Genomic DNA, 26217 nt, shown 5'->3' on the forward strand with positions numbered 1-26217 from the left:
AACAAAATACATTTGTGTAAGACTCTGAGAAGCAATCCTCATATAGGTCAACAAAAGCTAGAAATATATAATATAGCATAAACTGTGCAAAGTCAGGATCAGTGAGATTGTAAGGGGCACTGTCTAAAATAAAATACAAAGTCATTGACTATTAGGGAAAGAAAACATCCTCATTAAAGAACTTTATGTAAAAACATCCATTCCAAGAAAAATGAACTGATTTGCACAAAGTCAGTTAATCAAGAGTCTTGCAAAACATATCGTAAATTGGGATGCAATGTCAATAACGTTTAGTAAAGAAGAACGTTCTAACTGTAACAACTGAATTTCAACATCTCAGAAGCAACACGTGGGAAGTCTAAGACACACATAAACTGACAATCAGTAAGGAAAAGCCTGAAGAACAGGAGCTTTTTCAGATTTACCAGTGTGACACAAATGAACTGTGAAACATATATACTTGTAAGGACAAAATGCATGTACTCAAAGTGTATCCACACTACAGTACAACTGTGACATTTCTTACCTGGATCTGGTGGATTTGGTGGCTGCCAGTGCGGATAAGCATTTCCCCATCCTTGCGGAGCATACGGAGCTGGAGGACCACTATAAAAGATCAATTCATACATATACAGTGAAAGCCAGTCCCAGGGTCACCCTACAAAAAAGGAAGCTAGCTGAAGCAGTACTTACTGAGGTGCAGGGCCAGGAGGCCCTGGATTATAAGGAGCTGGGTTATATGGTCCCATGGGAGCACCAGGACCAGGTGGCCCAGGAGGTCCATGTGGGCCAGGAACAACACCATGGGGTCCATGAGGAACAGGTGGACCCAATGGATTTACTGGACCCTGTAACAAGAAGAGCACACAAATGAAAATAAACCTTGAAGTTCTCCATTTTTCAGCAGTTTGGAAGCACAAGTCTGAACACTTCAAGAATATAATCTAAAAGGTTTGATTGTTTTTAAATTAAGACACTTCCCTGGAGAAAACAGTCATTTTGAAGATTAATTAGGTTTATGGCTAGTTAAAGAAGAAAGTTCAAAGCAGCCGTGGCAGTAATAGCAACTAAAAAGCTGCATTTATTTTAGTTCTTTCTTCAGGAAATAAAATGGATTTTTCCACAAGTTGTATTAAAAACCCCACAAACTAAAACATGACTATCAGTGTTTTAAAATAAACTGATACATCTAAATCTGGCCAATCTTGCTAATTAAATCTGTTTGTAAGATCAGGTAGGAAAAACAGGTAGTAAATTTGCATACACATGCAAACAAAAGCGCAGTCAATTTAAAGAGTGTGAACTTGGATTAAAACTCTACGTAAATACACTGAGACTGGAAAACTAAGCACAGTTTGGTAGCTTTAACAACATCAAGAATATCTTTGAAGTCATCAAATTTTTCATTACACACAAGCGGGCATCTTCAAGAATACGTAATTAAAAAATACACTATCTTACATTGAAGAAAACAACCGTTTCTTTCCATTTCAAGTTTTTGCTTCTTTTGGTGCATCAAATTATGTTTATATTACTTTAAATCCAGATTACCATTTATTATCATCAATTTATTATTTAAGTAATTTGGAAGTGAAATAGAAGAAAAGCCTCCACAAAAGAGACTCACTTCCTACTCTGTTATAATAGTAAACCGAAATATAGTTATACACTCACTCCAATCTTTTCTTCTATGAGCTGTCGTGCATAATCTATTTGCTGGGGTGTTCCACGGATAGTAAACATCTTCATGTTTGGATCCGCATTAGGTGGAGGATTTCTTTGAAGTTCTATTCTAGCACCAGACTGCTGGCTTATGCTTTTAATAGTTTCACCACCTACAATGCAACATACAGCTTTTATGACAAGCATTAAAGCGAAAATACTAAGATTCAAGTCAGAGAAAGTCAATTGCATGGAAGCTTAAGATAGAGAAGTGAAAAGACACCTATTCTTATAAGCGATACAAGAGCATTCTAACAACAACTAAAAAAAAGCCTCTTTGGTGTAGTATAGAGCTTTGATTGCAATAAACTAGTCATACAATTATTTTTTAAATTAAAGACCACAATATTGTCATTCAGAAAGAACAGCAGAGAATTCCTACAACGTTGTCTGTTTTTTTCCATTCATGTAAAGATCTAAGATTACACATGAATAACAACCAATACCCACAGTTATCAGTAAATATAACCTTAAAGCCTAACCTCCCTATAGAGCAGTAGGCAAGCACAGATGACAAAAAAAAAAAAAACCCCAAGCCCAGCAGCTGACCAGATGGTGAAGTCCACATTTTTTGCAGTGCACTAAAATCAGAAAGTTAAATTCCCTAAACTAGTTGCTCCTCTTATAGGATCCTGAGAAGTCACATGTATCATTAGTAGGCATAAAGTTGTCAAAACAGGGGTAATTTGGCATTTAAAAAACCAACCAACCGAACAAAACCCCCAAAAGCCCCCAACCAAAAAAAAACCCCACACCAACAACAATCAACCTTACAGGTCAAGAACTGAACTATGTCAGCCTATTTGTTGTGTTTGGAAAACATGTTACAAACAAAAGATTAAGATAACTCAAGGGTTTCATTTAGAAGCATACAGTAAATTATTTTAAAAACAAAATTATTTGAGAAGTAATTATTTTAAAAAACACATACATAAGAAATTGTTACAGGACTCCACTGTAAAAGATCTTCACTGGAATATGTGAAAATTGGTTTCAAGAGTGAGTTACAGACGCAATAACGCTAGGCTCATCAAGCAGTATCAAATGCAAGCTAACTGTATCAAATGCAAGCTAACATCATCTACGAATCTACCAAACACTACCAATGTAACTCAGTACTTACTACTTTAAAAAAAATGGGTTAGATAAATTGATTGGTTCTTGAATTTTAACTACTGGGGTATGTGTTTTGGTGCTGAAAATCTGAAAAGAATATTAGGATAGTTACGATTTAGCAGTATTATGCTGCTGCACTATACATGAAACTATTTGCAAAGGCTTCTCTTGAAACATGTCTCTAGTATGGCTATTTGTACAAATAGAAAAGCTGAGAGTTTTTTTAACTACATATAGATACACATATATATATAAGATATATTGCCTTTGCCAATGATTAATCCAGTTTTGCCAGTGGGAACAATAAAATTGAATTCCTGTAATCCACCAGGAGGCCCCATGTTCCAGTTGCCTTGGCCTCTACCCCTTCCTCGACCACCAGGTCCTGGTCCACCAGGGTTACCAGCCTAAAAACAAAAAGCAACAAGTTAACATGTTTATAAAAATTACTGCAAACTTAATATTAATGCCAGCTAGTTACATCACATCATTTGTTAAGAAAAAACTGATTTACTACTCAAATAGTTTCGATAGTTTCTTTTCCAGAAGACCTAAATTACATTTTAAAAGATGTTCTGTACAACTCTGCATATGAAAGATGAAGAAGGAAAGGATATAGAAGAAAGCAGAAAGTTTCACATGTACAAAGATGTAATTTCTGTCTGCCTTCTGTAAATGCAGTGGTAGGGCTCACGTCAAAATAAGCATTTAAACCGTCTTTTAAACACCAATTACAACCAAAAGTAACAGCATATCAGCTATTAATACAAGACAACAGAAGCAGCAGGTCTAAAACAAGTCAGATCAAGAACTGCCATGACTCTGTATCAGTATTATCATGATCATCCTGAAACTTGCAAAACTGTAACTGTAAAAGCAAACATTCATATTCCAGACTGAACTTTGGAGTAGATTCAAATAACACCATTAAATTATTTTCTTTAGTTACGCACTCATTTTTAAAATTTTAAGCCTTTCCAAAAGTCTGGCAGGAGAGTTTAAATGGTAAACAACATATTACCCAACCTGAACACTTCGAAGGAGATCTGTAATGATTTCTGCAGCATGCTGACATCTGTCAGGAGGCCCTGTGATTTGGGCTATTCTATCTGGAGTTGTTCCATCATCTGGAATAAAAATGAACTATTCTAGTATATGTAATCCAGTAAATTTACTCAATTCACAGAAACTTATGGACATACTACCAACCTGGCTTAAACTGGATCCTAACACCAGCATCATTCTGTATCTTTTTTATCATCTCTCCATTTCTTCCAATTACAATACCTACAGCAAACCGTGGTATTGGAACCTTAAAGAGAAAAAAAAGAAGTCAAGATGTCAATGATGCAAATATTCCTACCAAATTCACACAATTAAAAGGTCACATGTTAGAACAGAAAACTAGGGCCAGCCCTATGTCACTTAAGGCTTTTTGAGTGTGAATTTTTTAATATCGAGCCTAACAAATACTGGACGAAAGCATCAAAAAGAAAGAGATCCTATGCACTGCAAGTTCTCATAGTGGCAGCAATTCCAGTGAGTATTATGCTTCTCACAATGAAAGAACAAAAGTTCTAATGGGCCTAAAATGCAGATTCTAGCAGATGAAACTTTCAGCCTCACCTCTGATGAACAGTTATAATGTCATGACTTGCATAGTAGGTGGACTTTAAAATATTCTTCAGTGAAGGCCAAACTCCAATTTCTATGACATTATGTACTTAGCCATAAAACTTATTTGCTTATTTGATAAAAAAAAACCTCCAGCTAGCTGAAACTGTTCAGAACTGCTGGTAACGTAAAGTGAATGCTGCACGCCATCTAAAGTCATAATTTCAGCAATGATCAAGTAATACTTACATGCCACAACCACTTCTGGTATCTGTTTAAGATTTTTCAGTGGTATTACACAGCTTAACATTTTAATGTTAACAACTCAAAATACAGTGAACAAGTTTTTCAACCATGCTTACGTCTATCCCTTCATTTCCTCCTATTCTTGACCCATATTCGTTGCGCACCTCTCTAAAGCCACCTTGATCACGAATTAACTCCAGCACCATTTCCTTGGCTTGCTAAAAGAAGAATGAAAGTGCATTTAGGTACTGCAACATCCAAATGGATTTTAAAATGCTCTGAATTCTGAAGGACTCCATACCTGAACTTTATAAGGGTCTCCAGTTATCCTAAGGGGCTTGTCTGCACCAGTGTTCTGTGGACCATCTTGAATCATGACCATTTTGACACCTGCCCGCTCCTATTTGACAAAAGGAAAGTCAATACCCACCCAAATCCACATTCGATACTATCACATGTTTAAAAAAAGACACACCTGTAATTGTTTAATTGTCTCTCCACCTTTTCCAATAACTAATCCTGCTTTACTTGCTGGAATCATAATTTCTTGGACTGCATTTCCAGGTCCATCACCATGATGAAAGCCAGGTGCAGGTCTTCCCTTTTCAACTATCTGATCAAGTAATCTTTTTGCTGATCTGTGGAGGGATACATACATTTATAAATACACTTATTCCTACAAGTATCACTTGCCCACACCTATTCTGCCTGGAAATTTTTTCTTTTCTTAATTTGAAGTTTCTGCAGAAGAAATATAATTACTACCACTAAGAAATATGAGGCAAACTCAGTAGATCTGTAACAGTAACTTAAGAAACTAATTGCAAGATAATGTGGCAGACCTAAAACCACCCCAATGTCAGAATACAAAAGGTGGTTCTTTACCAAACACACGTAAGTCAGTCACCTCCTCGAACATGACCATCATCCCTGAATATAGTTACATTGATCAAACCTTAATTCAGAGCAAAAGATGGAAAACTTGTCCTTTAAAATATTGAAAAAAATACATGCTAATGAGAAGATTGGAAATTGTTAAAATTTACCCTTTTTTAGTGCATTAAAAACAATAAATCACCAGACAGAAAGGTTTTTCTAACTTTCCTTAATTTCAGTAGTAATTCAGGTAACCTCTCATTTGACAGTAGTTTTTCTTTAACCTACTAACAGCCAATCTTAAGGCAGTTCTATTTTATGTTAAGTTTTATAAAAAGGCAAAAAAACCTAGACTGTAAAATAAACCTGGCTTTAACACCAAGTACTGTGATAGCTGCTGCTTGATTCAGCATGCAAAGTAAGGACGTTTATACTTCTAACCGTTACCAAAACAGTGGACAAAGCAAGTATATATTCACCACAGATGTAAGTCAGTTGCCATCAGAGTAAAATTATGATTACAGTACTAACATTAGTTAAAAACTCTTCCCTCTAACAGGCGAGCAGAATAAACTATAATTAGAAAGAAAATTCCCATAAAGGAATGACTTCATTAATAGCAGCCTGCTTGGCTGCCACGTAAGAGGAGAACGCCACACTACTTTCCCAAAGGAAAACATGTAGCTGCAGGCCTTACCTGCAAACATGAAGAGCAGCTAACATAAATGAGGTAATACCAAATATACTACTACACTTAAGATCTTTCCTAGCAAGGTCAGGACAAGTCAGTATTCAAGTGGTTATATATTCTCCAGGCCAGTAAAAAAAAAAAAAAAAAAAAAAAAAAAAAAAAAATTCATTGCTATCATCCTCTTCCCTGAACACAGGAAGGCAAAAGTTAAACTTTGCTGATAGGTATTACATAGACACCACTTTCCTAACTTCTGGTATATGTTAATTTATACCAAAGACATTTAAGAACTCTGATGGGCTGGGCTTTGAGTAACTCCTACTCTCACACATTACTCATTTTCCACATTTTCCCTGTGATCTTCCCATTTATGCTTACTAAAGAGTTTCTTTTTAGCACACCTTTCTCAAGCTGAAATCAGTGTATGGTTAGGGAAATATTATCTACAACAAGATTTGGACTTGAAAAGTTGAAGTTCCATATTTTTGTCTTAAAACTCCAAGTATGTTGAGGGATCTGACTACAGGTTCAGGGCTTTTTTTCTTATGTATACATTTAATTGTCACCCAACTGCCTTTTCAACAGAGGAAAAACAGTATTATAGACATGCTATCTAGCCTTTATATTTAGATCTAAAAACTGAAGTGCATTACACAGTTAAATATGAACACACAGAATTTGTTTTACTTACTGAACAGACTCTGGTGTTCCAGTTAGCATACATGATCTTTCAGGCAGGCCTCCACTATCTACAGTCATAAAATAAAACCAATTTAGCAGTAGTGTTAAGTCAGAAAGAGATTATGAAATGAAACAGAATATACAAACTACTGGAACGTCACTGAAGTAGACTAATCAGTGTATTACAGCATTTTGCATTTTTTAGACCGTGATAATCGCAATTGGCACAAAACATTAAATTACACCTTAAATGAAGGTTCAGGCAATTAGAAGCAATGATCAGCCTTCTGAACTTTCTACCAAAACCCCCAGCAAAATAACCAAGGAAAAAACCCCACAAATAGTTACCAGGTGCAATCTGTATTTTACAGCCAGACTCCTGCTGTATACGTGAGATCTGCTCTCCACCTCTGCCAATTACTTGGAAAAAGAAAATATAGAAAGATTATTTGTATTAACAGCATCTGCTAACATCCCTCACTATACTACACCAGCACATCCATACTACTTACTGAATCCAACCATCCCATCTGGAACTTTGTACTCCTCTGTCATCACAGACCTACAGAGAATGTTAAATCAAACAAAGACAACGACCATTCAGAGACCAAACTGGCATTAAATTTATATATGACCTCCCATTAAACTAAAGAAAGCCAGTGCCCCCACTATTGCCCTGGCTTACTTGCCTCTATCCAGAAGTCATTATGCAAGCACAGTACTACGTAAACTAACAATATACAAAAGTGACCACAAAAAGTTCAAGTATAATACAAATTGATTTAAGTTTTCCTTCCTCTTCTTTACTGTTAACAGATGTGTGGTACAGAAAAGGCCAGTGTGGCATTTTAAGTTCCATCTGTATATGCAGCAAAGTATGCTGAAAATACACAAATTTCAGGATCTCATCTACCAAAACCAGCCAAAGCATAAGAATAATAGTTGCATGTGGTTTAGGGAAGAAATGAGTGGAGAAAACTACTGAGTTGTAGCAAAGATAGCTCACTGAGCAATACACTGTGTTAAATCTGAGTTGTTTTTTTTAATCCATTAGCTTTCCTTTTTGTTTACAAGATAGCGTCAACCCTTCCCCCTTCAGATCTGCTTCCAACTTCTGATTACGCTACCTATGCTCAAGTAGTAAAAACGAGCAACGCATTTTCCCTTTACTAAGCTTGACGCACAGCCTAGGCTGTGAAGAGAAAAAGACCACAATGTAGATTCATTTTAAGTGTTTGGCTTGGGACTTGCTGAAATTTCAACAGATCACACATACAGAGTAATTGCTTTATGCATTGATACCACTTTTTCAGAAAAGTTTATTGAAACTGCTTTCTTTCAGTAAAAAATAAAACTCTACATAAGATGCAGTGTTACTCTTACCTTTGTTGTTGATGCATCGGTGGTAGCTGATTTCCAAAAGCTATAAACAAATATCATTAAAATTAAATTCAAACAAATAGTATCATTTACAACTAAGCTTCTCCTTTGATAATAAAACTTAATTGGATCAACTTTTGCCCAAGTTGACTTTTTAAGAAGTGTTATCAAGAGGTTTAAAAACAACTAAGAAGATTCTCCGCTGTTGCTAACAACATTGTCAGTTTTACAAAGCAAACATGCACTGCTTCAAGAAAATAAGACATAAACCCCCAGCCATTCTTTTGATCTTACTGATTCAAGTATCACCTACCAGAACACTGTTTCAAATTCTTGTTCTGACAATGCTATACTTGTTTAGTTTTTTTTGGCAACAAAATAAAAATTACTTACAGTCATTCTGAGGAGCAACTTTCTTAGCATCTGGTTGATCTGCAAAATTAAGATTTTTTTAATTTTTTTTGCCAGGAAATTCAAGAAGTGTTTACACCTTTTAGTGTGAATTGTAACTTTCCAGTGTATTTTAGTCCCCCTTTCCTTTTTTTTCCTTTTCTTTCTTTTTTTTTTTCTCCTCCAATTTCAGGGAGTTGATCATCTGAATAAAAGAAAATCTCACGAACACTCAGCACTTGGTTAGTATAGCTGAAAAGGTGTTAGGTTTTTCCATATCGTCTATTCAGTAGTTTAACAAAAGGCAGTTTTCAGAACACACTGTAGATTGCTCACAGATACCCAGTCACTGAAACTTAATTAAGACAAGGAACAAAGTTTAGCTCTGTTGGTTGCTCAAGCTAATGATGCTTCTATAGTAAAAAAAGAAAAAAAAATCAAATCCATACAAAAATCAACAATGATTTAAAGAAAAAAAAAATTCTGACAACGACCACAAATTTAGATCAAACATCTGAAAATACAACAGTATCACATGGCAATGCAATCTCAATCTGAATGTCGATTTGAAATTCCTGTCCAAATATCAAGCATTTCATAGCATAAAACTTCAAAAAAAAGCAGATTTAAAGCAACTACATCACTACCATCCAAATCTTTTCTGTACAGTAAATGAATAAAAGGCATAATTAACCTATATCTGAAAAGATAGACTTCAGATGCTTCCTTCCCACCCCAAAATAAAGGTTATATGAACCACCATAATTTATGTGCAGCAAAAACTCAGACACATATTCCAAGAAATATTTGTGTCAATCCAGAAAGATCCACTAGTTTATGTCATGTTTACATACTAAACACAGGTAATAAATAAAAATTCCTGCCTTTAAAAGGAGAGGGCATTCCCTCCCAGTGTGTTGTACTGCTCGGACTTGTCCAAGAGCCATCTACACATAAAATAAAAAGAATACATTACATATATCATCTGAAGCATCATTAGCTCATTTTTTGTATACTAAAAACCTCACCGTTAATAGAAAAAAAAAATTTTATTACAGGACACAAGAACTCCTGATATAAAGCTTTAGTTACATTCTGTAGACTGAGTTTCAATCCTCTTAAAGGAAAAAAAGGCATTGCTCTTTTGTGAGACCTATGAGAACATTTCAACAAGCTCAAGAGATTTCTTTCCACAATTTAGCCAGGATTTTGTGTGTATATTAAACATATCAAACCCTGTTAAGTTTAAACTGGCTGCTTAGTAAGAGACAGAACACGACACACACATATTTCAGGAGAAAACTTTACTGCAGTATAAGGCAAATCCAAAAAGCTGCAACAAGTTAGAAGATTTAAATATGATCTTATCAGGGTTCACACATGCTATAGGCTTAAATACCACACTAAGCAAAAGTGTCTACAAGGTAGAAAAATTACTTTCCTGTCTTTTTTTAAAGTCCTATGCTTTTACAATGAAATGCATTAATAATTCTATTTGAAATTGTGCAATAATAAAGTATATGAAACAATCAAATTTAAGAAGTGATCACCTCCTACTCTAAATGTAATTTAGAAATTGTAATCGGTCCTACATAACAACAAAAGACTTAAATGACATACCTGTGTAACAGTTTCTCAACCACGAATTTATCTGCCCCCCTCCCCAGCATACATTTTCCTCTTTACAGCATTTAAACCACATTTAAAATATTTTAGAATAGGCTTACATTCACTTCTAGTTAGTGCACAATGGTTTAAAACACATTTCCCCATTAAACTGAAAATGAAAAAGCATGTCATGATCTATACAAGGAACAAAGTGTTTTTATGCTGTGCTATGGAAAAAAAAAAAACCAAACAAAACACAAACAAAAAAACCACCTGCAATCTTTCTGGCACCGTGGTCGTACTCAACAAAAATAAATGCAGCAGTAACAAGTGCATACCTCCATCCTCAAGAGGTCTTTTTTGTCCTCCATAACCGTAGTCGTTTGAATTCATTGATGTGCCAGCATCTCCTCCAATTTTTGCTGCAATCTAAACAAAAGGCAGATGTTGTGAGTTTAAAAAAAAAAAAAAATCAGTCAGCCCTCATTCATTCCCGGTCTTCTAAACGATTTTAAACGATTTAGACAATGCATATTAAAATTACCCCAAATAAGTAAATAGAAGGTTGCTGCTAGAAACAGTTCTGCTCACAGAAATCTTATTTTTTAATGTCTTCAAGGAGACTTGCGCTCATCCTTCAACAGCAAAGCTTCCTATGTTTTCTTCATTGGTTGGGAAAAAAAAACAAAACCCAAGCCCCCTGCCCTTTAAACACCAGAAACTTTTTTCTAAAAGGGGCTTTTCCTTTTCTACCCATTCTTCTCAAAACACTGCGGTATCTCACGGAGGGCCTGACCGCTAAAACTATTCCAAACCTCAGCAGTCCCGACTACACCGGGTCTTCAAATATTGCCAAAACCGTGACGGGTTATTGCCAGACAAGGCGAAAATTTTGCCCAAGAAATAAAGAAAACATCGCCCGTGGTGCAAAACGTACAAATAAAACTTCGGGACAAGGAACTTCCGAAAAGACAGCCCTCGCCGCCCTCGCTCCGCAGGCCGCAGCACTCCCCAACCGGTCTGAGCAGGTTAGCGGGCACCCAGAGCGCCTCGGGGAACACAATACGGGCCGGGCGGTGCAGCCGCCCTCCCTCCGGCCCCTCCGCCGCCCGAGCGGCCCGGCAAGGCGCCGGGCTCCCGATAAGGCGGCGGGCCGCTACTCGCCGGCCGAGATTTTGCCTCGCGGCAGGAACCCCGCAGCGCCGCTTCCCTCGCCCCCGCCGCCCCGCGATGGCGCGGATCACCTCGGGCCGAGCCGGGGCACTGCGGGCGCCCAGGCTGCCAGCGGCCAATGGCGGAGCCGGGGTCTGACTGGAAAAACCTTTCACCGCCCGAGCAGGGCGGGCGGGCAGCGCGGGCGCTCCCCACGGCGTGCGCGGAGGGGGGCGAGGGGACGGGACAAAGCTCCCCCCCCGCAGACACGTACTGGCGGAGGGGCCCCCTCCTCAGGTCTCCCCAGGGCCCAGCGTCGTCAGGCCGCAGCCCGCCAACTCCTCCCGTGCCTCAGGCGCCGCGGCCTGGTCAGCAGCTGCCTCCAGGCCCCGGGACCCGAGGGCCCATTGATTTGGCAGAGCCACGTTGCACACACACGCACGCACGCACCTGCCTAGCCCTCTGCAACGCGTCTTTAAAGGCATCGTTCACTCCTCCACCTCCACCGCCGCCTCCCCCGGGCGCGCCCGAAGCAGGAGGGGGCACCGTGGAATAGTCCGCCATACTCGCTCAGCCACCGCTTCCTGCCCCACTCGCTGCCTGCCAAGAAAGAAAGAAAATGGCGGCGGGCGGGAGCCTTTCACATTCCTGCGCGGCATCGTGCTCGGGGAGGGGGGGGAGGGAAAGCAGCGTAACCTCGCGAGACCTCAGGCGAGATTTCATAGGGCTGCCGGAGAACGGCGAAGAAACCTCGCGGCGCTTCGCCAGGCCCCGAGCGGCGGGGCCAGGGCGGGGGGGAGGTGGCGAGCTCGCGATGTTTCCATGGTAGCGCGGGGGGGTTAGAGACACGCGGTGATAGGGCTGGGAGCGTCACGTGGTGCGAGGGGAAGGGCGGGGGGGGGGGGGAGTGCAGCGCTGCGCGGGAGGCGCCGCGGGGCAGATCTCGCGTGATTTGTTTTCGAGCCGTGGGTGTGCGAGTGGGAGCCGCGCCTGAGGCGCGGAGGCTGCCGGGAGCGAGGTTGGCCCGGGGGGCGTCTGAGGCGGCGTCAGCCGGGTGAGTGCAGGAGGGCGGTAAGCGAAGGGGGCCTGGGGGCGACCGGCAGCGCTGCGGCTGCGGCGTGGCCGCCTGCCCGCGTTAGGCTGCGCCTGGGGTGGCGTTTGGCGCTCTGGTGGCTGGTTCCTGCCAGTTCCCGGGCCGGCTGAGGACCGGGCGGTGGGGGTAGCGGCGGTGCTGTCCCAAGCCCTGAGCGGAGCAGGAAGCCGGGCCTTTTTCCCGCCTTAGCGCGGCGGTGCCCTGTGGAAGGGCTCCTCGTAACGGCGCGCCGCGGTGCCTGGCGTTGCGCGGCCGCCTGGCGCTGTCAGCGTGCCCGCCGTGTGACGCGGGGCGGCTGGGGAAGATCGTGCAAGCGCCGTTCCTGGGGGAGAAACCTTGGCGTCTGGTGGTGCGGGCTTTACGGTAGCTGGAGAGGCGAGGGGCGCCTCGCCGGGCTCGTTCCCGAGCCCCGCGGAGAGGCGGAGGAGTTGAGCCGAGGGGACAGGGCCGGCGGTGCGGCGCTCCCTCTGCCCGGCGCGGCCCCTCGGGCGCGGCCCGTCGCTTGTTTTGGACGGCTTTGCGGCTGCTCCGCCGCGCCTTTTCCCCTCACCTGTCAGGGAGCTTCGCTTGATTCCTCCTGCAGCGTCCACGATTGCTTATTTCTTAGTTGAAAATGATCACTGCTATTGTACGGTTTTTACAGTTGCGGGGATTTTTTTTTCTGACTGCGCAAACACAAGCTTTAATGAAAAATTGGAGCTAGTAGTGCTGTAATCTGGGCCCTGTTTAGGTCCTGTGACCTGGTGCGGATGAACTGTCACGCTGAATATGGATGACGGTGTTGCAAAGGTTTCACATCTAGATAAGGTCATAGAATATCTACTTAGCTGTCATAGCGGTAGAGACTAGATAATACTGAAGGGGATTTAAGCTGTACAACTGTTTTCTGTACTGTTCTGAGGGAATGCTTTGCAATTTTTAAAAAATTATATGCATCGAACTATAGCTTCTTCATGGGCTCCTGGATTGCACAAATATCATGCTTTTTTTCAAACATATGTACTTTTAAACTGAAGTATGGGAGGCTTCTTCCAGGTTAAATGAATCTGTGCTTCTCTGTTGTCAGTACTTTTAATGAAGGAACTGTTGTTTTGGACTTTGGCTGGTTTTGGGCTATATGCAGGGAGGGAGCAACTCCGTTGAAGTCGTATAAGAAAATGCGTATTGTTGTCTTCTCTTTTGGCTAGCCGTGTAGTTCCATGCTGCCTTAAGAAGTTCCTGGTTTCTTATTGGTCCCTTCAGTTCTGGCTGTTTATAAATGGGTTCATTTTAGTAGACCTTAAGACACAGTGGTGCTGCTGAGGTCAGATTATCCTGCATCTCCAGTCCAGATAACTCCACCAAAGGAAGCTGAAAACGTGCTAGATTTTTTCCCTTCTATAAGACTTTTGAAGTAGTATAGCTCAAAAGGGTTTTAAGATTAATATATTCCACAAAATTAAAATTCCTACATGCTTTTAGGCAGATTACAGTGTATAATTAGAGCTAGGTGAAACTTGCTGCTGAGATACTTCTGCTGAAAAAGCCTTTTCAGAAGAATTAGCATGTACTTTCCATTAATGTAGCTGTGTTAGCTGGGGGAGGGGGGAAATAAAAATAGGTTTGGAAAGTGGGAACTTCATTTTCATGCTTGACTCTGCTATTTCTAAAGAATAATTTGACCTTGAACTATTTTTTTTTCATTTCCTTTGTTATTGAGAATTTAGCTATGTATACCAGCTGTGCAATGCAAATAAGTAAGTCGAGTGATAGTAGTTGACTATGATGCATTGAAGCTAAGACTGGCTACTGGCTATGTCTTTTGTGACTCTTTGCTTATTAGAAGGTGTGAAGCATCTACGTACTTTGCTTTTTATTGTTGCGAAATGGGATAATGATTCTTTGCTAAGTTCTGTGAGACAAGCCAGTAGCTATATAACACCGATGATATTTTTAAGCAGTTATAATACCTTGGGCTAATGAAAACACTCTTGTCTGGTACTGTAAGTGTTCTAGTTGCATTCATAAACAACTAATGATAAGTGAATGTTAATTTTGGAGTTTTTTATCAGCTTTTTACTACAGTTTGAGGTGACGCTTCATTTGAAAGATATTTAGTGTATATATGATTTCTCAATCTTCCAAATTCTTGAAGTCACTGTATTTCTTAGGCCTTTCAGATAGGTTAGAACATGAAATTTAGCAAATTACAGAGGAGTAAAATCTTAAATATTATATACTATATAAATATTATGCCCTTATTTTCACTGTTCTTAAATTGATCTAATGACCTTTATCAACAGTTAAAGAGTTGCTTCTATCTGTATTTCCCATGATGGCACTTAGAACCCATCTGCTAGAAACCCCTGTCTCTTAAGCACTCTATCTTCATTTCCCTTTATTAAATGATACTTCTGTTGAGAAAATTATCCCTATGGGATTAATTCCTTCTCCTTAATGTCTTAATGAAGTGGGGTGAGGATGCAACCCCTTAACAGTGCTAACTGCAATTTTCTTTCAAATGCTTTGCTGACTTGTTACAGCAGCATATGCCAGGTTATTCTGCCTTCTCACTTGCAAAAATTACTCAGTGGCTGTTTTCTCAAATCTGCCTTTTAAGAAATTAAATGTAGTAGATTGGTAAGCAAATATTTGCACTGTGCTGCTAGAGCAAGAGAACTTTTATTTTGCTGTGTAAAATAAGCCTCAGTTCCACAGTAACTCAGTCTTATTAAAGGATGTATAGTAACCTTCTACCACTTATCTTGTAGAATTTTAATAATTAGATAGTAGATAACATAAGACGTAAAAGAGAATATGGAGCTTTAAAATGCCTTTCAGTATTTCTTTTGGAGATTGGAGGAAAGTGTCTCCCTTAACTAAACTTCCTAGATAATGACATCTCTCATGGTTTTCAGGCCATAGTCTAATGATTACTGAAAACAACAACTATAACATTCCGGTAGATGTAATTACTGAGAAACAGCTAGTTCAAATGAAAACTCTTGACAAGTCAGAAAACTTTTTATGTATAGTATGGATTGTCACAGGCTTAAGTAATGGAGAGTTCGGGGGGGGGGGGGGGAACAAACACCAAAACAAAAAACAAACAACAACCAAAAAACCCCAAAAAACTACAAACAAACCATATTTCTGTGGGTTTTTTTATTTATTTATTTTTTAATCAAATATTGTGTGTATGAAAGAATCCTTACTTCTACCAAAAGGTACTCGGTATTTCTAAATTAGCTAGTTCAGGTGTTGCAAAAGCATAGAGGTAAAAGTGTGGAACTGACCCAAATCCCTTGCATAACCTAAGACACTTCAATGCATGCTTGCATTCAGTTCTGTTCTGTTGTTGGGTTGTTTGGGGTTTTTTTTCCCTTTAACAATTGACTTCAATTTTAATCTGTGGTGACCAGACGGAAGGGTAAGGCAGTCCTGAAAGAAGTGGTTTGGTATTACAAACAGGGTCATAAACTAAAGGATTACATTTCTTATAAAGTTGCCTCTGCCAGCTCTCTGGGTATCGTGTTTTGTTTAGCTTTGCCTCAGTACGCTAAACACTTACATAGGAAAAGTGATTACAGTCTCTAACTATTGGAGAAGGATAGCCATTGTGATAGCTGTACATCTGCCTGCTATACTTTCTGCAGGTCATTGCTGGTGTGGCGAAATTTGCAGTTGGTTTCTGATGATTTCATCACTTTGGGAGATTTAGATCGACTGATTGAGATCTCAACTGTCAGCTGGTGCTCCTGCACTGGCAAAGGGAAAACTCCCTTAAGTAACTACTGGGAGAAGATTCAGCACGTGCTCTATATCCAAACAACTGTTGATCTGTTCTGAGCTTTCATATTTACTACATGTGCACCAAAGTAGCAATTACAAATTTCGGATCCACAGTTTATATCTGAAAGAGAATGTATTGGTGGAAAAACAGTAATATTAAAGCATAACTTAAACTATCTACAAAATCTATACAATGCTCATAATTAAGTTCTCTTTTGAAAGAGATATGAGGGTCAAGGGGAACAGTTTTCAGGAATGAAATAGTAAGATTCCTGTCAGAATTCACCCACCCAGGATGATCCCGGTGATGGCCAGCTGTGTCTTCCTAGTCAGCAAATATTCCTATTATGCTTCATTCCAGACAAATGCAGAGGCATGGGTTGCTACTGAGGAATTGGAGGGGGTAGGAAAAAGTATTTGTGGGAGGGGATGGGAGTGTTGAAGAGGAAGGGCAGCCTGCTCTGCTGCAGCTGCTGTCACATCTGCCTTCACTCAGTGATGATAACACAGCTTTCCTCTTGGCTTCTGGGGGAAGGGCAAGAGTGAATTTGCTCTGTAAGCCCCTATTTGGTCCCCTGTGTACCAACCTCATTATAGTAAGCTTCAAGAAACCCCAGATTTTCGGGGTTTTTAGCTTATATTTAGTCATGCTGCTTTTCTTAGCAAAAATGTTTTACTATATTAAGTATTTGAAGAAAAGCTGTGTAAATATTGTAGATTCTTTAGAGCACTTGTCTTGCACATTTTACTCCTGTGAATCTTATTTCATATGTATTTGATTTAAAGCTAGAAGTGGGTTGAAGCTGCTGAAAGGAAATTTAATAGTAAAACGTAAAAGGGAAGAAGGGGTCTTTGCCCAAAGGTTTCTATTGAGGTCTACTGGAAAATTTGATTCTGGGCTTGAGGACAGTTGAGCAGTGAAAGATTAACATGACCTAGCCTCTGAGCTTTTGACTAGCTTACAGAAGGCTATCAAATTGCATTAAGCCACCATTGCATTAGGTGTGTCACAAACACAGAAGGGTAAATCGGAGAACATGCACTTCTTCCTTAAACACAACTGAAGTATGCAGTGAGACAGTGATTCACCATATAGAATGAATGTAGTGCACAAAGGCGGCTGGATAATATTAGTCAGCGTGATAATATGGTCATCAGTCTTCAGCGTCCTACTTGGTCAAGGGGGTTGGATGCTTTTGTGTGGATGTCATGGGAAGGAAAGTTTCAAGAGCCCAGAGAATTTGTTTGCTGTTAGTATCTGCAAAACTCCTCCCAGATTGGGGAGAAAAAGTGTGAAAGGCCTTGTTTGAAATAAATTGGTTGATGAAACTAGGCATGGAAGTTGCATATGAATGGGGGTTAAGAAGGGCAGAGATGGGGACTGGAGGACTTTTAAAGGGAGAACAAATAATTACTGCAATAGTAGCTGTAGGGGACAGAAGTGTCTACTGTATTCCTCTATCAGCAGAGCACTGAAGAATGTGCATTCAAGCCCTGTTAATAAGTGTGTAAATATATATTTTATTGAATTAAGGCAGTAATGTTCAGAGTTCTCATCTCAAAGTGGGAAAAGCTTGATTACTTTAAAGGGATTGGTGTACTTCCCTGTTACATAGCCCTGATCCCTACTAATATTCTTTCTGATACTGTTTAATTACAGCTAACATCTTTATTTGTTAATTTGTGAGTCAGAGCACCTCATTTTTAACCAAATTTTGCATCTATCACGGAGTCAAAAAAAAAACAAACCTAGCATAGAAAGGTAGGTCTCTTCTGAGGGTGAGGAAAGCAAAATGGAAGAGATGCTTTAGAAGCTCTAAATGAGTAATCCCTTCAGTCCATAATACCATGATTATGACAAGCTTATCCAAACTGAAAATCCTCTTAAACTTTATTGTAAGGGTTACATGCATGTTCTGAGAAAAATAAATGTTTGCAGTGAAGTTTGTGAATGTGTAAGGATATTTTTTCTTTAATAAATCAATATCCAGAGGCTTCTTAAGAGAAAGCCATAGTCTGCCATTTCAGTATCTATTGGTGGTTAAAAGTATCTTGGCATAATCATCAAATCCCAGTTGTATTTAAAAATGAGCCCTCAGTAACAGCGCTGCATAGACTTGGAAAGGGATGAATGTTGCTGGGTTAATCTCAGATAATCACTCCAAAAAATCACTGATGTAGTTGTCATGATATGACTTGATCTGAAGAGCAAGAAAACAGGAGGTTCCGTAAGTTTAGCTTAAACAAACAAAAAACCATACACCTGTAAACTTTTTGACTATGGATTGGTATTTTCTGTGGAGAATATAAAGAGGAGATCTTTTACTTCCTTTGCACAGGTTATTGTCTGTTAGGATTACGTCCTGTGAGTGAACTGATTCTGTGTAATGTTCTCATTAAATAGTCATGGAAATGATACATTTTATTTGCAGGTGTCCTCTAATTCATCACTGTTCTTTGTACTGCATTTTTTCAGAAGGGACAAAGAAAAGGTTAAAAAGAAAATATGTCACTTTCTACAGTGAAATGTCTTTCTAGGACTTGCTACCATGCAAAGTTTGAACTTTTATTATGAGTTTGAGGGAAAATTTTCATGGAACTACAGAATTTCTATAGTCTATTAGTACAATAGATGCTGAAATTGGCTATCGTTTTAAAACATTATTGCTTTACAACACCTAGACATTTTTCTACTTAATTGTTCATCTTTCCATGTTGTACCTTCTTTACCTAGCATGGTTTAATCTAGAGGAATAGTCACTTAAGAGATTAACTGTAATGTAGTTGCAAACTCCCCTCTTCCATCTTCTTTTCCCAAAACTCTTCTAGGTTGACTAAGGGGGAAAAAACCAACTATGAAACCTGATTTGAGCTGTGGGATGTGCTTGAAACATTTGAAAGACTAATGAGCAACTGTTTTGACATTTATTACAGCAGATTCTGATAAATGTAACTAGGGCTACCTGTATTTCTGTCTTCTGTAGGTGAACAGAAGTACATTCTTATTGTTTCAACTTAAATCAAGTGAGTTTAGGTATGCTGACATACATTCCTTCAGGTTAAGCAGAGTTGTTCTGACGTGTCCTTATCAAATTCCTGTCTTTATACAACGGTTCAGTGCGTGTGTTTTCAGCCTTGCGTGTAAAACTAGCTGCGTGAATCAGAGCAGCTGGGTGGGATTTTGACGAGCGCACTCTGGAAAAAGCATCTAGTGTGACCATCTCCTTTTGCTTATGTAAGAACAGTGTGATCACATGTCCACAGCAAAAATGTGTGCAGTTCCTTATTTGGTCATGCATTAATAACCCTCATCTGTTTGAGTATAACGGCAATTAAAAACAATACAATGTAGCTGGGTCGCTTTTCCAAGTGGATTTATTTGTTTTGCAGTTCCTCTCTTCGTCAGGACTTTAGAAAATAGTTTGTTTTCTACTGGAAACTATTAATTTCTGTCATTATTACAGGAAAAAAAAAAAACAAAAAACAAAAAAAAAAAAAACCCAAAACAAGTAGAGTGTGGCTAGGGATTGTGCAGGCATCTTCCACCTACCCCTCCCTCTCCCACCTTGTATATGTGACCCATAACTGTGATCAGTGTCATGTTTATTAATTTTTTTTCCTCTCAGCTCTTCTGTTTACTGATAGCTTTTTAACTGCCAGAAAAAAAATCTAATACTTCTGCAAGAAGAAAAAATGGCTTGCAGACGTGACTTCTGTCTGTTCCTTAATTATGGAACATGACTGAAGTAGTGGTACAACCCTAGATGAGCCTATCGGTCTTCAGTACAAAGCTGTAGAGTCTATTCACTATTAGGAAAATATTTCTATAATGTGTTATGTTCCAAACTGGCAGTGTGTTGAGGCTGTTGTTTTTTTTTTTTTTTTTTTTTTTAAATAGAATGAATCCAAATACTTAAGTGGTAGGCTGAGAACCATTGGAAAGAAAGACTTCAGGTTCAGATCAGGTCATATCTGAGTCATGCCAGTGCTAACTTCCCAGAAATTTTTAGCAAGAGCTAACCTGTAAGCACTATCTTCATTCTACAAGTGTCCTGAATTCTCTGCTGCCACCTCTTTGGCGAGACAAAAGGTTGTTAATTACATTGTTTGGTGGAAGAAACCCCTTAGGATTACTTTGCTGTGAATGAAGGAATTGCTGCCATAGTTAAGGTAAATGCCAATAAATTGTTGTAGGTGGCAGATACCCTCCCTTTTCTACAGGTGAAAGGCTAAAAGAGGAGCTGTTGTATGCTGCTTCTATTGAAATAGATATAAAATGAAACAGTCTGCCCATCCTAATGTTTCCTGGGTGATAAGGTAGTTGTAATAACTAACTTTATGTAGGATATTGAAATAAATGCGTTTAAAATGCCTTTTAAAAAAATCTTTTTCCGTTCCAATTTCTTGAAGGAAAGTCAGCAAGGGTTATTGTGGAAACTAGCACTATTTTTCCATTGTCCTTTTCCTGTTAATCAGTACATAGCACTACTATTAGGTCACAGGAGTTCTCCTACACCAGGATTCATTTGGTGGAAGAACTGGTAGGGAGCCAATCACAGTTCCCAGGGTCTGAGCTGGCTGGCCTTGTGTCCAGTCTCAGCTAGCCCAGAGCAAATGTTACTTTGGTTTGTGCCAGCTGGCCCTCGTCCGTGGGGTGGAGAATGCCAGACTGCAGAACGAGTAGCATATGAGCTGGCTGTTCTGTGTCTATACTTGTAGGGAGATTTCTGCCTCTTCTGTGCTGCAAGACTGGGGCTGAATCCATCCAGTGGTAATGTCAAATTAAACCTCAGTTTTATTGAAAACAGGAATATTAGAAACATCTTTACAAGTGTTACTAAATACCTGTTTCTAAAAAGTCTGTTTATTTTAAGCAACACCCCTCTTTATTTCACTTAGATGGAAAACAATACAGATATTAATGTTAATTGCTTAATATTAATTTTCCCAGGTTTGTATAATAAACACATCTGCAGGTGGGAAAATGACGGTAGAGGTCTACATGTTTTCAAATTTTTTTTTTTTTAATATATGAATTGTCTGAGAGCCTATAGGCAACTGGTACTTTGTTTCATAGGAACAGATGGAGAGGTGGCAGGAGAGAAAGAGGAGGCAGCATGGTTGCAAGTGGTACCCTGGATTGTTATTTAAAGTCAGTTTTAAGTAAAATGCCTCTAGTCTATGTATGTTTAAAAAAACCCTAAAAAACAACAACAAAACACCAACCCCCAAAAAACCCCAAACAAAAAAGCCCCCACCAACTTTCCTTGGCAGTACTAATAAATGAGTTGAATGTTTTTTTGAAAACATATACAGAACAATACTCAAGTTATATGACAAGGAAGCATGTTAGAGTAGAGTACCCAAACACTTTTCTTCTAATATGTTAGTTGGAGCAGACCTCTAGCGCTTGGCTGAACCCATACATTTGGACAGCATTTGTCTGTCACTGAGGTTGATTACATAGTGCCAATGCTCCCATTTTAAGCTTCTGTGTTAGAAAGTGTTCGTTCTTTAGAACATGGAAGTTGGTGAATTGCATTATATTGAGATTATTATTAATCTAATGAGGGTGCTCATCTGGAGAATGCTGAACTGGTTGTTCATTAAGTGGTCTGTTTAGCCCAGTAATTTGTGTTTGAAAGTGGGCCTAAGTAGATGCTTCAGGGAAGGTTGGAATAAAGCAAAGCTTGGTCCTCTTTTCCACCTTCCTAGCTTCCAAATATTTGCAGCTCAGGGAATTCTGGCTCTGGCTTCTCTGCCAAGGAACTTGCAGTGGATCTCTTCTATGGTATTTTTTCAGTGTCCTACTGAAGCCATTTTTGAGTTTCCAGTGTCCTTTGGCAGGGAATTCTATCACTTGTAGAACTTCTTAATTTTATTGTTGAAACGGGCTTCCTCTAGTTTCACATAGTGGCTCTGGCTTAGATGGGAGTAAACCATGAACTGTTCATGTCTCGGTCTCCTTTCTCTGTCATTTGTAGACCTCTGTGACTTCTTTCTGTCTTTTTTCCGACTGAAGAACTCAAGCCTCCTCAGTTGTTTCTCATGTGGAAGCACTTTCATATCTTTGATCATCTTTTATGGTCCTTCTCTGAACATTTTAAAAAAATTATACTTGGTTTTGGGAAGTTGAGGGGAACAGAACTGCACAGTGTTATGGTGTAGATGTACTATTGCTACTGTACTGTTCATATGATACTATAATAATGTTTTCTGTTTTGTTCTCTATTCCTTTCCTAGTAACTCCTAACACTTCATCTGCCTTTTTTTTTTTTCTGGCTACCAAGCAATCTTCTATTCTTTTTGACACTGATCAGTATTAATCAGTACTACTTTTACCTTTTTTTAAGCAGTATCTGTTTTGTTATGTGGTATACTATTCATGCTGAGAAAAGTGTAACATGGAAGCCTATGGCATATGTATAAAGCATATATATAACCAATAAAACACTCCTGTGTGACAATATTGAAAACATATTCAGGGTCTGAGTATGTTAGCACTTGAAAATCTGAGAGACTCGTGTTGCAGCAGTATGTTGTTTCTTAAAACAATAACCAGAAAGGCTATAAAACTTAAACATTAATACAATCAAATAAAAAGGAGCTAGCGTTGGAGGGAAACAGTGAGCAATTACGAAGTCTTAAACTGTTCATCATATTAAACATCTTTACTTGTTATATAACCAGCATGGGAAGGTTGGTGGCATGGGAGAAACCTGACTGGTACAGTGTGATAAACGCGTGATTAAGTCTAACTCTTCATTTGCATATGGGCTGTTTCAGGACAGAATTCCTTGAGTCTTGGATAAACTCCTGAGTGATAGCAGTCAGAGCTAAAAGTAGTTAGGACAAAAATTCAGGCTTATTATATGTAAAACTGAAAGGAAGAACTTTGACTACTATATTTTTCTGCTTTCTTTGCCCCAAACTGATAACTTAATAGTAAATTGTGCAGAACTTGTCAAAACAGAACATTGTCTTGGAGGAAACAGAACTTCAGCTTCCTTATGAATTTGATTTTTTTTTTTTTTTTTTTTTTTTTTGTGTAACAACAGTGAGAAGATGGGTCACCTTACCAAGACAGTACACTTTTCTACATAGATGTTTACAAAAGTACGTATGGCAACAATGTCATTAACTACTTGAAGTTTGTAATACCGAGTGTGGTAAATAGGCGTAGTCAGCAATGTGAGGGAACCTGTTAAATGTTTTGCATGATTGGCATTTTTCCTGGTTGACCAATCAGCTTCTTTTGAAGAAGCTTTTTTACATAAAATTTATGTGGGTGGGAATTGAAAAGGACACTGAATCTAAGTAAGGAATTGAAAAGCACTTGTGGAATCTGTATTCTTTCAGAAGAGGGAGACCTTAATCTGTAGATGAAAATACTTTGTGCGTGTGTTGCTCTGTGACTATACTTTGTATGTTTCCGTTTGGTTTTCTAAGTGCAGTCTGGTACTTGGCTGAAGTAGTTAATCACACCATTGTGAAGTAAGGGGGAGTTAGTTGCGTTTTCTTTAATGCAGTACATCATAGCTGAGTCCTAAGAACTTTGCCTACTTGCAAGATGGTGTTCATTCCCTCTCAGCAGTGGAAAGTTAAATTTGGAAAATTCTTCCAAGTGTATTTTTATTCTTCAGCTATAGTAGAGATTGTGACTTCGTAGATAGGAATCAGGTATGAGAAAGCAATTCTTTATGTTAATGACATATAAGTTTGCTATGTTGTGATGAAGGATCAGTCTGCATGTGTTACTAGTGTCCTAGTCATGTTTTTGAAGATAGTTGTAACCACGTTTTATATAAAATCTACTTGAGGTTTAGATCAGTTTATTTTCTTTTTTCTTTTTCTAGTATTGTATGTACTTCTACATAAGTCATCGTACATATAGTGGCAATAATCATTTTCTGAAGAGAAGAACCCAACCCTATAACTTAATATATAATAAATGATAGTAAGTTTTAATGTGAAAATATGAGGGATGTTTTCAGTTGTACATAGCATGTCTAGCTTTTGGTCTATTGTTACAAAAGTAACAAGAAAAATAAAACTAACTAAAAAAAAAGGTAACAGTGCCTGCTGTCTTGTTGTGTAGATTTTCCAAATAAAATTGAAGGCTGCCTGAATCACAGGCTTAAAAATTCATTTTGAAAGTTCAGAAGTGGTAACAGTATATCTCTGGGTGATAGCAGTATGTGTTTTGAGATTTAACATTTGAACTTGAGCTGTAAATTCATGTCAACTCTGAAATGTATATTTAAAGGAAGCTTTCCCACAGAAGACCTTAAAAACATGCCCTTTGGCCTGTTGGCAGAAGCATAACTTCATGTATATTCTAGTAATATTATAAACATTATTTTGAAGCAGATACTGCCAATATAAAACAGAAAATATTTTTGTTGATACTAGGGCTGGTATAACTTAAATATAATGAACTTAATTGTCCTGGATAACTTTGTATCTTGCACTTTCATTTAATATCTCTTCATGAACCAAAAATAATCAGACCAGATCTTTCCAGACAATACTATGGACTTTTAAATATAGAAAGTATAGTAGGTATGTGTCCTATGAAGTACTGTTTCACGGTGACTTAGGTATATCTAATAGAGGCCAGATGTTTTTGTAAAGCATGACTGTACCTATCCCGCTACATTTCTTCCTTTTTAATCTGTGAGGAAATAAAAACTCAACAAGTCTTTTTAATGTAAGCTTCAATTGTCAGTGAATTGCATTAAATTGCACTATTGCACGTGCCTCAGGAAAGAAATTATGATGTATGTAGTACACTAACTGGTAAATACCTCGGGGTGCATTTCAATTTGAATCTTTAACAAGCAGAGTGTCTCAAAGACACAATGTATGCAATATGAAAATGTAAGTGTGCCTCGTTACTCAAGTATGCTGTTTAACAAAGTTAATGTCGCTGTCTATTGCAACTTTATAATTCTATTAATTTTTTTTACTCTTATGTGGTATTTCACTTTCTTTTATGATTATTTATTTAGATGTAAAATCAGCCCCAGAATCCTTATGTACCATGAACTTTTTACTTCCACCACAGTAGCAGCATGTTTTTGCAGAGAACTGAAGGAAAAGTTTGATAAATTTGGGTAGTTACTTGAGTACGAAGTGCGTGACTGAATGAAGCTTTTCTTTTAGGGCCATTGGCTGATTAGAAAACTGTTTACACTCTGAAGGTTTCACTTTGCATTTTCTGTTAGATATAGGGAAAAAAAAAAATCAACTATTTGTTGCTTCTGTTGTAAACTCAAAAATTTATTTCTGTGTATGAGACCAGCTACTGAATATTTCTGTAGTGAAACTCTAATGAATTAATGATTGGGGTTTGCATGTACAAGGTCTTATTCATGGTCCAAAAGTATAAACGTAGCTCAGTCAACAGCTACATACAGTTAAAGATGGTGGGGAGAAAAGTCATTGTCAAAATTTTTTTCTCTGGGAAAATAATGGATGATCTTATAGGAAACTTTTCTATCTATGGATGTGTTTTCTTCAAACCATTGTAGACAAATGTCAGTTTATTCTGTTCATTAATGTGGGTTTGGAAATATTATGATACTTAATTGTGATAGAGCTTTTCCTGGGGAGGGATTTGGCTCCTCTGCCTTGACATTTACGTGCACATGTGTATTTATAGTTGTGATCTGTCTGGAATTTGCCTTTGTGGTTTTGTTTGCTCTTTAACTTGTTCTGTGATCTAGTCCTGTCTTTTTCAGTTTTGTTTCTGAAGTTTAATAGGTGAGGAATGCAGAAGAAATGGCTTAATTTAAAGCAAATAATAAGGATTTTTATTCAACTTCAGATACTTCAGGGAATAATGACAGTGTTCTGCTTAGAAGCTTTTCCTTAA

General features: G+C 38.6%; 2 protein-coding genes across 16 annotated transcripts in view; one reads left to right on the forward strand and one right to left on the reverse strand.

Moving 5' to 3' along the window:
* Window positions 1-12147, reverse strand: part of FUBP1 (far upstream element binding protein 1) — a 38032-nt gene extending 25885 nt beyond the window's left edge. For 10 of the 14 annotated variants that reach the window (XR_014228391.1, XR_014228392.1, XR_014228393.1 and 7 more), the window contains exons 1-17: window positions 11927-12147; window positions 10663-10753; window positions 9601-9663; window positions 8720-8758; window positions 8330-8369; window positions 7459-7508; window positions 7295-7366; window positions 6957-7014; window positions 5174-5336; window positions 5000-5098; window positions 4815-4916; window positions 4048-4150; window positions 3865-3965; window positions 3104-3245; window positions 1675-1835; window positions 694-848; window positions 527-606 (exon numbers count right to left, since the gene is read on the reverse strand). Coding sequence is in view for 11 of the 14 variants with exons in the window: in XM_082314211.1 (XP_082170337.1) it covers window positions 527-606; window positions 694-848; window positions 1675-1835; window positions 3104-3245; window positions 3865-3965; window positions 4048-4150; window positions 4815-4916; window positions 5000-5098; window positions 5174-5336; window positions 6957-7014; window positions 7295-7366; window positions 7459-7508; window positions 8330-8369; window positions 8720-8758; window positions 9601-9663; window positions 10663-10753; window positions 11927-12040 (1633 nt within the window). In the remaining 3 variants the exon portion in view is untranslated. The remainder of the gene's footprint in view (window positions 1-526; window positions 607-693; window positions 849-1674; window positions 1836-3103; window positions 3246-3864; window positions 3966-4047; window positions 4151-4814; window positions 4917-4999; window positions 5099-5173; window positions 5337-6956; window positions 7015-7294; window positions 7367-7458; window positions 7509-8329; window positions 8370-8719; window positions 8759-9600; window positions 9664-10662; window positions 10754-11926) is intronic. The other 4 variants (XM_082314206.1, XM_082314207.1, XM_082314212.1 and 1 more) reach the window with 3 other exon arrangements.
* A 257-nt stretch (window positions 12148-12404) lies between these two features.
* The window catches only part of DNAJB4 (DnaJ heat shock protein family (Hsp40) member B4), a 28721-nt gene continuing 14908 nt past the window's right edge, over window positions 12405-26217 (forward strand). The window contains exons 1-2 of one of the 2 annotated variants that reach the window (XM_082313827.1): window positions 12405-12530; window positions 23399-23456. The gene's annotated coding sequence lies outside the window, so the exon portion shown is untranslated. The remainder of the gene's footprint in view (window positions 12531-23398; window positions 23457-26217) is intronic. The other variant, XM_082313826.1, reaches the window with a different exon arrangement.

The sequence above is a fragment of the Platalea leucorodia genome (genome assembly GCF_965183815.1).
Source record: "Platalea leucorodia genome assembly, chromosome: 5".
Lineage (NCBI taxonomy): Eukaryota > Metazoa > Chordata > Aves > Pelecaniformes > Threskiornithidae > Platalea > Platalea leucorodia.